This window comes from Lepus europaeus, chromosome 21 (genome assembly GCF_033115175.1).
Source record: "Lepus europaeus isolate LE1 chromosome 21, mLepTim1.pri, whole genome shotgun sequence".
Classification (NCBI taxonomy): Eukaryota; Metazoa; Chordata; class Mammalia; order Lagomorpha; family Leporidae; genus Lepus; species Lepus europaeus.
Genome location: NC_084847.1, coordinates 8,941,186 through 8,955,046, shown reverse-complemented (window position 1 = coordinate 8,955,046; position 13,861 = coordinate 8,941,186). Strand labels below are relative to the sequence as shown.

The 13,861-nt window shown below is 50.9% G+C and overlaps 1 protein-coding gene across 2 annotated transcripts in view; it reads right to left on the bottom strand.

Annotated features, from left to right (window-relative positions):
• CLEC16A (C-type lectin domain containing 16A) overlaps positions 1–13,861 on the bottom strand; it is a 204,697-nt gene that overhangs the window by 157,836 nt on the left and 33,000 nt on the right. For both annotated transcript variants that reach the window (XM_062180005.1, XM_062180006.1), the window contains exon 9: positions 10,333–10,446. In XM_062180005.1, the coding sequence (XP_062035989.1) occupies positions 10,333–10,446 (114 nt within the window). The remainder of the gene's footprint in view (positions 1–10,332; positions 10,447–13,861) is intronic.

Below are 13,861 nucleotides of genomic sequence, written 5' to 3'. Positions count from 1 at the left end.
AGCCCTGTAATGTTAGCTTTTTTGTCTCTGCCTCTGAAGCTATCAATTTGTCCCCATGCTTATCTGGAGGCTCCCAGGAGGCTCTCCTGAAACGAGGCCGTGAATTTCTACCTAACAGCAGCGGTCAGCGGGCACCCGCACCCAGGCAGCCGGACCTGCTTGCGAATCACCTGCTGGGGTGCAGGCAAGAGACGCGTGACTCACACCATTAGGCCAATGCCGCCTCACTCGTGTCAGATCTGCGGGAGTGCCAAGAAACGAAAAGGGGCTCCAGGAAGTGAACGGAGAGGCCCCTTGGCACCCACCTACAGGCCCCGTGGCCTCTGTTCCAGGTGAAGCTTCCCCGAGCACAGCCAGGTTGCCTGGCTCGAGGACGCTGGCAATAACCCAGTCTGGAGCTCCGTGGCTTATTAGAGACGCACGGCTTCCCCCGCTGAGACCCGACCTCTAGACCAGCAATGTGCGCTGCAGGAACCGCGCTGAGCGCTGGGAAACAGGCAAGGAGGGTCCTCTCTGCCTCAGCATCAATGCCCGAGTCCCCCCATGGCCTGCAGGCTCCACACGCCTCGGACCCTCATCCCCTCACTAACCCCATCTCGTCCTTTCTGCCCCCTTGACACATTGCTCCTTGTCGGTCCTCCAACACTCCAGACGCCATCCTGCCTCAGGGCCTTTGCACTGCCTGTTCTTTTTATCCAAAATGCTCTTCTTCCAGTCACCTCTGTATTTCAGGCCTAAGCTCCTTCTCAGGGAGGCCAACCGTGGCCACCTTATTAGGACGTGTACCCACCTAAGCCTCGACATGCTGCCCCAGGTCCCTCTGTCCCTTCCTGCTCAACTTGTCTAGAGCTCCTCACATCTAACACGTGGTAACGCTTATGTCACTGCTCCTCTGTCTGATCAGAGGCTCCCAGGGGTCAGGGGTATTTGTTTAATTCACTGACACATCTCCAGGGTCTAGAACAGTGCCTGGCAAATGGCAGGTACCAGTAAATTGTTGACCCCAATTCAATAATTCAAAAGTCTGGATGAAAGTCACAAGGAGGCCAGCCTGGTAAGGAAAACCAGCAATGCCCCAAGGCACAGGCACCAGGAGTGATGGGTGCCTCGTTCGTCCCTACCCTCCATTTCCTGATTTTAGCACAAACCTGGAAGAAGTCACGAATGGTTAATGGAGGGTAGGGACGGTCCCCAGTGGGCAGAGGGGTTCACACCACTCACAGCACAGCGCTGGCTCATCCTGTGTCTGTCACAGCCTCCTCTATTACCCACGGCCCTGCCCACTGTGGCAGCTCTGCTCTTCCCTACTGGCTCCTCCAAGAAGTGGTGATTCTAAAGGCCTGCCCCTTCCCTGGGTGCCAGAGCAGGTGCAGCACCCTCGCCTGGAGGCTTGGTCCCCTGTGGCCCTGGCCACAGGCTACTCCCTTCATAGCCTCACTACAGGGGGCTCCCAGCAGCTGTCCAGCCCACCTTCCGCTCCTGGAGACAGGGACAGGCACCTGCTTCCAAGCTAACGATGCCTCCTTGACGGGTTGAACATGCTACCCTCTGGATTTTCTTGTATTCTCTCAAACCTTCCTAGATGCACACAGCCTACTTAATACTTATGAAGGTGGTAATGGTGCCTCCGAGCTATAAATTCATCGAGGGATTAGAGGAGAGACCACAACTGCGCACAGAAAGGGAAAATACACCCAGTTCCAACTCTTCTGTGGGAGTGTTTGAGACTGGTCAGTGAAGGCCCCTGGCTTAGAGAGGTCTGTTTCCCGTCAGTCTTCACATGAACCCTCTCCCAGAGGCTCCGTGCTTCCAGGAAGAAGACTCTGTGCTTCCAACCAGCACTGATAAGCTGGGGGCCACCAGAGGGCAAACGGGAACTCTAATCCTGGTTGGAAGGGGTGCTAGATGGCCTGACGCACTCTGTACGCAGGAGACGCCACGGCTGTCAGATGCACGCCCAGGCTGGGAAGACGGCCCTGCAGCAGCAGCGCGGGCCCAAGGCCACCGTGAAGGCTCTGAACCTGCAAACATCCAGAAGAGCAAGGCTGCTCCTCTGTTAGTCCTGGGGGAGTATTCTGCGAGGCAGAGGGTCCAGCTACTACAGATGACAGGCATCACGCAAAGAACTGTGGCCAGCATTTTCTGTCTACACTCACTCTTCCGGATCGGCAGGGAATCATGTGGGGACCTCTACAACGAGCCAAACCGGCACCTACAGAGGGATGGCCAACGTCTTCATTTTGGGACAAGCAAGCCTATTGTGCCCCAGAATCCTTACATCCCATCCTGAATTCCCAGCCAACCACCACGCAAACACACACATTAGCAATCAAAGACCTGCACTTTTTAGAGATTCAGTCTGGGGCCAGCTGGGTTGAAGTGCACCACACACACACAGAGGGCTCAGCCACTGTCAGTCAATGGTGACGCTGAATATTAGTGCTGTCTCTGTCATGGTCACTGCTGTCACCGTTGCTAACGCTTCTCTCCCTGCGTCTGCGTCTGGTCAGGAGGCACCTCCCCAAGGGACGCACTGTGCTTGCTTCCAGATTCCTCATTCCAGATACCCCTGGGAAGCCAGGAAGGGAGGTTCCAGGCAGGGTGTGAGGGGATGCTCAGCCTCCGAAACGAAGGTCCTCACGCAGACAGCTCCTCACTTACCAGGAAAGAGCTCCCATCAGCTGGTTCACTTCCCAAATGCCCACAAAGGCCAGGACTTGGTTGGGCCACAGCCAGAAGCCAAGAACCCAATTTCTTGAGCCATCGCTGCAGCCTCCCAGGGTCTACACCAGCCATAAGCTGGAGTCTAGAGTCAGAGTCAGAGCCGCTTACTGAATCCAGGATGGGATTTGGGACACTGGCATCTTAGCTGGTGTCTTACACACTAAGGTAAGTGCCCATCTGTCTTAGGGGTTTGAGATGCTGTGAAAGCCCTGTACATTCAGTAGGAAGCCTGCTTCAAATGCTGAATTGTGATCTTTTCCTGGGCTAACAATACAGAACAACCATTCTGCTCTTCAGTTCAGTATTCAATACATTACACGAGATGGTCAACACTGTGACACAATCGACTTTGCATTAGAGGATTTTTTTTTTACTATCAACTATTTTTTTCAGTATCTAGTAGTATGACAGGTTTTTTAAAATATTTATTTATGTGAAAAACACAGTGACAGCCAGAGAGAAAGAGAGAGAGAAAGATCTTCTGTCCACTGCTTCACTCCCCAAATGGCCTAAAAAGCCAGGTTGAGGCCAGGGTAAAGATAGGAGACAGGAACTCCAATCTTGTTTCCCACATAGATGGCAGAGATCCAAGTACTTGCACTATCTTTTGCTGCCTTCCCAGCTGCATTAGCAAGAAGCTGGATCAGGAGCCAAGTAGACAGGTCTTTTTTTAAAAAAATGTATTTATTTATTTGAAAGGCAGAGTTACAAAGAGGCAGAGGCAAATAGAGAGAGAGAGGTCTTCCATCCACTGGTTCACTCCCCAAATGGCCATAACAGCTGAAGCTGCGCCGATTTGAAGCCAGAAGCCAGGAGCTTCTTCCAGGTCTCCCACACAGGTGCAGGGGCCCAAGGACTTGGGCCATCTTCTAATGCTTTCCTAGGCCAAGGCAGAGAGCTGGATTGGAAGTGGAGCAGCCAGGACTTGAACTGGCGCTCATATGTTATGCCAGCACTGCAGGCAGCAGCTTTACTCGCTAAGCCACAGCACCAGCCCCTAGCCAGGTCTTGAATCAGAACTCTAATATGGGACGCCATGCATGATTTTGCACAACTGTATGTCAGTGTGACTGTTCTGCGCACATTTAGAGCAGGCTAGGCCGAGCTCTGGTGTTCAACAGATTAGGTGTTTTGCCATGCCACATTTTCAAGTTGACACAGATTTCTCAGGATGGACTCCATCAGGAGCTGAGGAGCATCTGTAATTCCATATGTAAAATCTGCCCACAGTGGGTGCTAAGCTTTGCAATAAGCACTTTGCACGGCATTTACTCCTCATCACAAGCCCATTCTTATTACTCTCCCTGTAGAGGTGAGGAAACTGAGGTCTGCAAGGTCAATAACCCAGCCAGGGCCTACAGAAGTGGAGCCGGGCCCTGAGAGCACAGTGGTCTGGCTCCAGAGCATTCAGCGGCCTCGCAGGCGCCACTGGAAACAACCCCTCCAGCTCTCCGCAAACACTGCCTCAGGGCACAGAGAAGGTGGCACCGCAGGGCAGGCTGGCAAGCAACCACGGCCCTGGGAGTTGTTACGAGAAGGTCCCAAGAGCCCTTGTGAGCCTTGCCCACTGAGTCACTCGTTCCTGCACGGGGCGCCTGCTCATCATCTCTGGCAAGCCCCATGAGGGCACAGGCCACACAGCCATCTCCTGGCCACGGCCCCCACGCCCATGGTGGGAAACCCAGTGGGAACAGGGCCGTCCCTCTCCTGGGCTCCCCCACAATTCTAATCTCCCAGCACAAGCACACAACAGACGCCTGCCGAAGGAACGAATGAGGCAATGCCAACACTGAAGAACCATTCCTCAGCAACCCAGTGTGGAAACAAATCCTTAAAACACCTGCGAGTAATGACGCCTCCCCACACTCTAACCTGTCTGCTCACTTGGCCAAAATAATGTGACGCTGGCAGCCTCAGAGTGACTGTTTCTCCAGACAAGAAATACTGCCTGTCCTGCGGCAGAATTCAGGGAGAACCGTCCCTTAGCAGGAACCATATGATTTTAATGCACGGACGAATTTCAATTAGACATTTATCTAAGCAAGCTGATGTGTTTTAAATTTAACCCTAAATTACAGTCCTTTTAAATAACTCTGCGCTCCCCTCTGCTTCTCTCTCTTCAATTTTGGTTTGGTTTTGTGAAAGGTCTGCTGGTAAAAATGAAGCAATACCAGTAACTTATCTACAAATTACGGGAAGGAGAAAGTAGGTTAAAAAAGACCAAGAAACTTAAAACAAGTCTGATCAAACCACATCCGAGTTAGGCAGGAAGCAACAGGAGACTTCTAGCTCACAGGGAGGGAAGGTGAATCTCACCAGGACTGCTGTCACACAACTCACGGGTGGCATTCACCTTGCGCTCGACTTGAACCAGCAAACTACAACCAGCCGTCCCTAACCGGAAGTGGGGAGCCGACACTTTCACTTGAGCTAGAGATTCTTTCTACACCAGAAAGAGCTTCATTTTCAGTTCAGGAGCCCACCACAACCAACGAGCAGGTCCCGAAGACAGGCTGTGTGTCTCTCACGGTGGAGGCGGAGACCTTCGCCCCAAGACGAGGCCCACAGGGGGACAGACCAGTTCTCCTACAGGCGCCCTGGGGTAGGAAGGTCCCACTGAAGCACGTATCCTAAGTGGAGGGCGCCAGGGACCGTCTGCAATGTGCTCAATCTGTACAATGTGCAGACCCCTCGTTATCAGTGTCAGTATTCCACTTGTGACCCTGTACCAGACTTCTGCAAGCTGTTAGCAGTGAGAGACGTGGGGGAAGATCTCTCTGTGAGTCTGCAACTCTCAATAAAAAATCCAATTCAACAACTGCATACTGGAAGATGAACAGATGAGAAAATGCGGTAGTCACTTGTAATGGAATATTACTCAGCCTTTAAAAAGGAAGAAGGAAGAAGGGTGGGAATTGCGATGCAGCAGGTCAGGTTACTCCTTGAGGCACCCACATCCCGTATCGGAGTGCAGGTTAGAGTCCTGTTACTCCGCTTCCAACCCAACTAATGCTTCCTATCCCGCCTAATGCTCTTGGGAAGGCAGCAGAAGATGGTGCAAGTACCTGGGTTCTGTGGGAAACCCAGATGGAATTCCTGGCTCCTGTTCAGCCTAGACAAGCCCTGGCTATTGTAGCATTTTGGGAGGGAACCAGTAGATACAAGATCTCTCTTTCTCTCTCCCTCTCTTTCTGTCATTCTTTCAAATAAATCAATAAAATCCTTAAAAAAAATAAAAAGGGAGAGGCATGGTGGTTAAAGAGAATGACATCCCATACAGGAATGCATGAGTTCAAGTCCCAGTTCCCCTCCTGATTCCAACATCCTGCCACTATGCACCTTGGGAAGCAGCAAGTAATGACTCAAGTGGGTGGGTTCCCGCCACCCATGTGGGAAATCCAGATTGAGTTCCTGGCTCCTAGCTTTGGCCTGACCTAGTCCCACCTGTTGCAGGCATCTGAGTAGAAAATCAGCATGGGGGAGATCACCTGGTCTGTCTACACTCCTCTTTCTTTCTCTCCGTTCCTCTGCCTTCCAAATAAATAAACGCATTAAAAAATAAATAAATAAAAAGGAGGAAACAACATGGTTCAACTCAGGAGGATACTAAGTAAACAATCTAGGCCAAGGGCAGAAAGACAGATACTGCATGGCCCTACTTATATGAGGTATCTAAGATCATTAAACTTAGAGAAGCAGAGAGCAGAGTGGTGGCTACAGGGGCTGGGCCTAGGGGAAACAGAGAGCTGCTGTTCAGTGGGTACAAAGTTCCGGTTATGCAGGTGGCTCAGCAGCACGTGGACAGTGCACTGGGCTTCACGGTGGGTGAGTTTCAGAGATCTGCTGGCAAAAATGGCCTACAAGCAACAATAATGTATTATGCACACCAAAAGAAAAAGTCTCATTTAAGTGTTCTTGCTTCAATTTTAAAAACTCCTGTAGGAGTGGACTGTAGCCTAGCAGTGAAACGACACTTGCATCTCACATCAGACACCTTGGGTCTGACTCCCAACTCCAGCTCCTGATTCCGGCTTCCTACTAATGCAGACCCTGGGAGGCAGCGGTGACAGCTCAAGCATTTGGGTCCCTGACACCTACAAGGGAGATCTGGATTGAGTTCCCAGCTCCTGGCTTCAGCCCCGGGCCAGCCCCAGCCATTGTTGTCATTTGGAGAATGAATAACAGGATGGGAGTGCTCTCTTTCTCTCTAATAAATAAAAATGTAAAAAATTTTCAATCATAAAACCCTTGCAAACCCAAAGCCCCCACTATCTCTGGGTTCTTCTCTTCATCAAGTCTGGTGCCAGGGCTATGGCACAGCGGGTAAAGCTGCCTCCTGCAGTGCTAGCATCCCATATGGGCACCAGTTAGAGTCCCAGCTGCTCCACTTCCGATTCAGCTCTCCGCTATGGCCTGGGAAAACAGTGGAAGATGGCTCAAGTCCTTGGGTCCCTGCATCCACGTGGGAGACCAAGAAGCTCCTGGCTCCTGGCTTCGGATCAGCTCAGCTCCAGTCATTGCTGAGTGAACCAGTGGATGGAAGATTTCTGCCCCCCACACCCTCTCTCTCTGCCTCTGCTTCTTTATAACTCTGCCTTTCAAATAAATAAATAAATCTTGAAAAAAAAAAAACAAAAAACACCAAGTCGAACTTTGGCACTGCACCACTGTCTTACTGTGATGAAACCTTAGCCTATCGCAGGGTCTGGGAAACACTAGACACACAAAGTGCGAAGGGAGCCCCTCCATCTCAGACTGTTGTGACTGTAGGTGGACTGTCAGTACCAGGCTGGCTGCAGACGAAGCCAAGTTAATGGCGAACACATGGCCCTGTGAAGCTTCCTGCAGAGACACGTGCACAGTGGGGAACAGATCTTCTGACTGTCCAAAAAATTCCAGAAATCCAGACTGTATGTGAAACTTCCTAAATTTAATGTTGGCAGTTCATAAAGTACTCTTTTAAAGCTCCAAAGAAGGGCCGACGCTGTGGCGCAGTAGACTAATCCTCCACCTGCAGTGCTGGCATCCCATACAGGCACTGATTCTAGTCCCGGCTGCTCCTCTTCTGATCCAGCTCTCTGCGATGGTCTGGGAAAGCAGTAGAAAATGGCCCAAGTGCTTGGGCACCTGCACCCATATGGGAGATACGGAAAAAGCTTCTTGTTGGGGCCGGCACTGTGGCGTAGTGGGTAAAGCGCCGGTTCAAGTCCCGGCTGCTCCACTTCCAATCCAGCTCTCTGCTATGGTCTGGGAAAGCAGTAGAAAATGGCCCAAGTGCTTGGGCACCTGCACCCATATGGGAGATACGGAAAAAGTTTCTTGTTGGGGCCGGCACTGTGGCGTAGCGGGTAAAGCGCCGGTTCAAGTCCCGGCTGCTCCACTTCCAATCCAGTTCTCCGCTTTGGCCTGGGAAAGCAGAAGATGGCCCAAGCCCTTGGGCCCCTGCACCCACGTGGGAGACATGGAAGAAGCTCCTGGTTCCTGATCAGCGCAGCTCTGGCCATTGCGGCCAATTGGGGAGTGAATCAGTGAATGGAAGACCTCTCTCTCTGTGCCTCTGCCTCTCCTTCTCTCTATGTGTAACATGTAACTCTGACTTTCAAATAAATACATAAATCTTAAAAAAAAAAAAAAAAAAAAAAAAGATGCTCCTGGCTTCGGCTCGGCTCGGCTCGGCTCAGCTCAGCTCAAGTTGCTGTGGCCATTTGGAAAGTGAAACAGCAAATGGAAGACCTTTCTCTCTGTCTCTCCCTCTCACTGTGTGTAACTCTACATTTCAATAAATAAAAATCTAAAGCTCCAAAGAGTAAACCAAACAGGTGTGATGGGCTGGTTGCCACCTGCTGGACATTCTGATACGCTCTGTAAATACAGGTTCTTCCCATTCGCACCAGCAGTCTCCAGAGCAAGACTCACTCTCCCTGTTTTCCAACCGGGGGGAAACACTTGCTCAGGGTCACCCAGTTGGCAGGGCACATGGCCTCAGCATCCTGTTGCTTGCTTTCATTTGGCAAAAGCTAGTTGGAGAAGTTGCAGGAAATTATCTCCAGAGACACAGACACTGCGTCAGTGGCGCGCTTTCCAGACCACGTGTTGTCATGAGATGGGCCACTGGGGCGTCTCTCCTGTCCCACACCGCTCATTTTCCCTGCAGGTTGAGCCCACTCACCAGATGCTCTTCCATCCTGACAGAGCATGTGTGAGGGCTGAGACAGTACCCTTGCTTGTCTGTGGGACCCACATCTGTTCTCCTACTTTATGCAAAGCTCCAACGCAACAGGGACGATTTATGACTTTGCACATCCCCAGAGCTAGCAAGATGCCTGGCCCAAAGAAAGGACTTGTAAACACTTGCTGAACAAATCAAGAAAGGATAGGCCAGATGGCAGCCAGAAAAAGACCCTATTCAATGCAGCTGGGCTAACATTCCCATCAATAAGGATGCAAAGTTTCCAGGAACCTTTTCAAAGGTTCCAATGCTCCCCCTGAAGAGCAAAATGGCCTGGTGAGACCACTGGACACCAGAAAACTCAGAAGGACAGAGGATTCTTATAATGTCGTCCATGCAGTGCCAGTCTTTCACCTCTAGGATGACGTCCCACTCACTCACCCACGTGTGCAACAGAGGCTCCTGTCCCAGGGTGAGCCTGGCCCTTAAATCTGCGTGGCGTCTACCAGCGCCCCCAGCTGCACAGACAGACTCTGTAGGAAACGCCCCGTACACAGCACTCTGTGTTCATCTCGGACAAGGAGACCAAGCCCACACAGCAGCCGATCCGATCCCAGGCAAGCTGCCTGCTTCATGGTGCTTGGAGAGGGTGAGATGGTTGACAAGAGGGGACCAGGCATTGGGGCTTCCTTGGTGGATGTATGATAGGGGCACAGGTACAGAGGCAAGAACACAGAGCACACTGAGGGAAAAGTGCCCTGGAGCAACACCGAGCTGGCGTGGCGCTCAGGACAGATGAGCCAGAGGACGGCAGGGATGGCAGTAAAGACAAGAGGACAAGCTGGGGAGCCCAGGGAGCAGTCACAACGCTTGCCTTCCACCAGGTGCTTGCCTTCAGTAGGGCACAAAGCATAACCACGCTCCTGCAGACCACACACGTGCTCCATAGTTCACTGATAACTTAAAACTAGAGAGATTTTGTGTAAAATGCAGACTTGCAGCTTGTCTGGAAACATGAAAAAACCTGACAATACTACATCCACATTCCTGCAGAGCAGCACAGGCTGGGGCAGAACAGCTAATAACCAAGGAGGCCTGTGCTCTCCAACTGCCCAGTCCCCTCCGCTCCCCACTGTCTCACAGGAGGCCTCCAGCATCGCTGGACAACCTCTGAAGACATCGTGTCTTAGGCATTTTCTCACTGTGTCTCAGAGTAACACAACGCAACGTTCAATGATGCATGATCAATCAAACCCCCTCTTACTAGCTGACCCCAGGTTTCTCAGGTATGCATTTCAAGACCTTGATTAGGCTCCTTCAATCCCAGACCAGCTCAAGCCTCATCGTCACTGTAGAATCAGAATGTTGGCTTCTGATTTTAGAGAAACACACAGATTAACAAAACCAGCGGTGGCTTCTCATCACGACTAACGACTTACAGAGCTTCTCTGAACATCCTGCTCAGCCTTTGCGTACATCTCAGACAGGTCACCGTTCAGAATGACTTCAGCTAACGAGTTCACCAGCGGTGCGTGATGTATAATTAGGAAGACCTGGTGAGAAAGAAGAAATGGGATTTGCCTTGATGTGTGCAGTCTTCCACCCTTCCTTCCCGGATCCCATAAGCCCTGTGTGAAGCGGCAATGCAAAGCCTGGGCCACATTCAGGAGAATCAGTTCTACTCTGCTGAAGTTGGCTTCTCCTTCACACCCTTGGCTGGTGGCTCTTCCTCGGGAGGAAGTGTATTAATGCAAGACTGTCCCTCATGGCTGGGGGAAGCCAAATCTGGCAGAAGCGGAGCAATGTGGGAAAGGAACAGCCAAACCAGCACACTCCTTCCTTTCCATGGGCATTTTAGCGTCAAATTCAATTATGCTAAGACCAGAAGGCACCATCCCGATCCGTACTTATATGGGAAGTGGGGAGTTTTGTTCCAGTCAAAGACCTGGCAGAGGGAAGCCTGTGTGGAGATTCTGTTGCTTGAATGAGCTCCGACCCTGAGGCAGATTTAGCTCTGGGACTCCACGCCAGCGGTGGTAGGTGTGGAAACAGAGGGGAAGAAAAGCCACCAGGCCAAAGGCAGATCCAGTTATACTAAGACGCAAAGATCAGAAGGCTCTGGGCTGGGACGGCCCTGCCACCCCACCCTGTTGCCCAATGTTCCTAGGAGCAGCTTCAGGAGTCAGAGTATTCAAAACTGCCTGGCAAAGCTGCTCTGGCCACATTTGCCCTCTTGTTTTAGATATAAAGGCAACACAGCCTGTGGGTTTCAATCATTTGCATACAGATAGGCAGTGTGCGTGTTTGTATTTGCTTGTTTATAGATGCACAGAACAGGGTTTCTCAATGTTGGCACTACTGACATTTTGGGCTCTAATTCTGTGGCATGGGGCTGTCCCGGCACAGAAAAGCATCTAGCAGCATCCCTGGCCTCTACCCGCTAAACGCCAGCAGCACCTGGTCCCTCAGCCATGACAGCTGAAAACTGCCAGACGTTGCCAGATGTCCACCTCTGCTGAGAGCCCTGGGCAGAAAACTCTCAGGACACTGGAAACCCTGGCACTGTAGCTGTCTCTGGGGCTAGAAATCAGACGCCAGGACTTGAAAATGAAGGAAAACTTGGTTTTCATCTGGTTGAACTTTGTAACCTTAAAAACTTTTTTTATTAAAAAAAAATATTGCTAGGGCCAGTGCTGTGGCCTAGCAGGTAAAGCTGCTGCCTACAGTGCTGGCATCCCATATGGACGCTGGTTCAAGTCCCAGCTGCTTCACTTCCGATACAGCTCTCTGCTATGGCCTGGGAAAGCAGTAGAAGATGGCCCAAGTCCTTGGACCCCTGCACCCATGTGGGAGACCGGGAAGAAGCTCCTGGGTTCAGATCGGTGTAGCTCCAGCCATTGTGGCCAATTGGGGAGTGAACCAGCGGATGGAAGACCCTCTCTCTCTCTCTCTGCCTCTCCTCTGACTTTCAAGTAAATAAATAAATCTCTAATATATATATATATATGTGTGTGTGTGTGTGTATATATATATGGAAAAATGAAACAAAAACCAGTAAAGAAGAAGAAAGGCAGAAATTCACACAGGCCACCCTGGGGGCATGACTTGAATGCCCGGGGATAGGAGAGGGTGGGCAACTTTTCCTTATGTTTCTACTGCTTGAACAGGGGCACACTATTATTCAAATAAAATAGTTAAACTCAAATTACGTAAAAGAGAACAGCCAAACGTGGCACCTATCTAACCAATAAAAGCACATCTGTTTAAAAAACAAACAAACAAACAGGGAACCCTTTGCTGTCACCCAGGCTCTATTAAGCTATCCCAGGTCTGGGGCTGTGACAGACACTCCAACACTGGATGATGCATGTTTTTCCCTTTATCATAGCAAATTATTGCCATCAGACTACAAAACCAAACCCAATCACCGAGTGCATTCCTTCTACAAATATCTGTCACGTACCTTTTATGAATGGGGCCTTATCTGATCATTTATTCATTCCATTATTCAATCCACAGACATTCTCTGCGCGCTACTAAGGCCCCTGGACAAAACCCAGTGATTCCTGCCCGAGGATGCACGTTGTGCTCCTTTTTCCTGGCTCTGACAAGGATAGGGGTGGGGAGGGGGATAAACCATGGCAGGTGCACGGTAGTGCACAGGGTGCAAGTGGAGAGCTGGGCTGGGCTGCCAGCACCAGGCTCAGGCAGACAGCATCACTTGCCACACTAAATTAATGTCACCAGTGTGAATTTTCCTGGGTTTGCAGCTGTGCTTGTAAAATAATTGGTAAGGATGCACTGATTCATAGGGCTGTAGGGGCTTTAAGGACTGAAGAATTATCCCTGGCTCTGGGTTCTCACATATGTGAGCCACATTATAATTAAGCTACATGAAAATGCAAAGGGAGGGAGGGCTTGGATGTTTTATCTTTAAAAAGGATCTATTACTCAATTTTGAGGAACACTGAATTACAGACTAGGTTTTTCGCCAGATATTGAAACAAGTAATTAGATGCCTGGCAACTGATCCTCCGCTAAGGAAACAAGAGAAAGACGGCTCTCTACAAGAAGGTGCAGCCCCTCTCCACTCACGTCCCAGCCACGCTCCCTGGAGAAGACCCTGCCTGAGCAAGGCTCGAGCAGCTACAGAGGCCCGAGGATGCCTTCCATGGCACTCCTGAGGCTGAGCAACTAGTCTCTTGGTCCTGCCAGCCTCCCAGAATCCACAGCAGGAGATGCCGACAGATTCGTAACGAGGCGGCAGAAAAAGTCGCCAGGAGAGGCTGAGGTTTATACTAAGCTCCAAGGCACAGAGGGGCATTGAGAGAGCCGGCACCATACAGAGCTCTGGGCAAACAGAGCCCCAGGACTCCAGGATGTGAGCAGTGGTCAGGCCACGTCCTGATCCCCATCACCCTGCCCGCTGCAGTGTGTAGTTCGGGCAAAGGGGGAGACAGCTTCACCCTCGGCTCATGACGGCAGGATATCAGCTAGAGGAGTCTCTCATCGAAGGAAACACATACCGGGGCCACTGCAGAAGGGGCACAGAGCTGTGACCAAACATCTGACTACTTGCCAGTCTAATGAGATGGCCTGAGAGTCGGCGCTGCTTGTAATAAAAATATTTGTAAAGTTATGTAACTGGGTCACCATGGAGTTTTTCCCTTCTTGTAAATATTACATAATTACAAGAAGGAAACACACTTGTTTAAGGAGGGGAGACAGACAAATTGGCTCAAGACACAAATCTGGGAGCTGAGGCTGCTATAACATCCCTTTTGGACAATAATCTGGGAACCAGAACCACAACAAAACCGTCGACAGCCTCGCGACAGGAAGTTTGCTAAACCAAGGCTGCTGTGTGGATGTGCACGGTGGGTCCTATGGTTTGGGGGCCTATTTCAAAACCTTGTGAGTAAGAGCCAGGCAGCCTACAGATCCAGGCTGTCAGAATGCTCCCTCGTT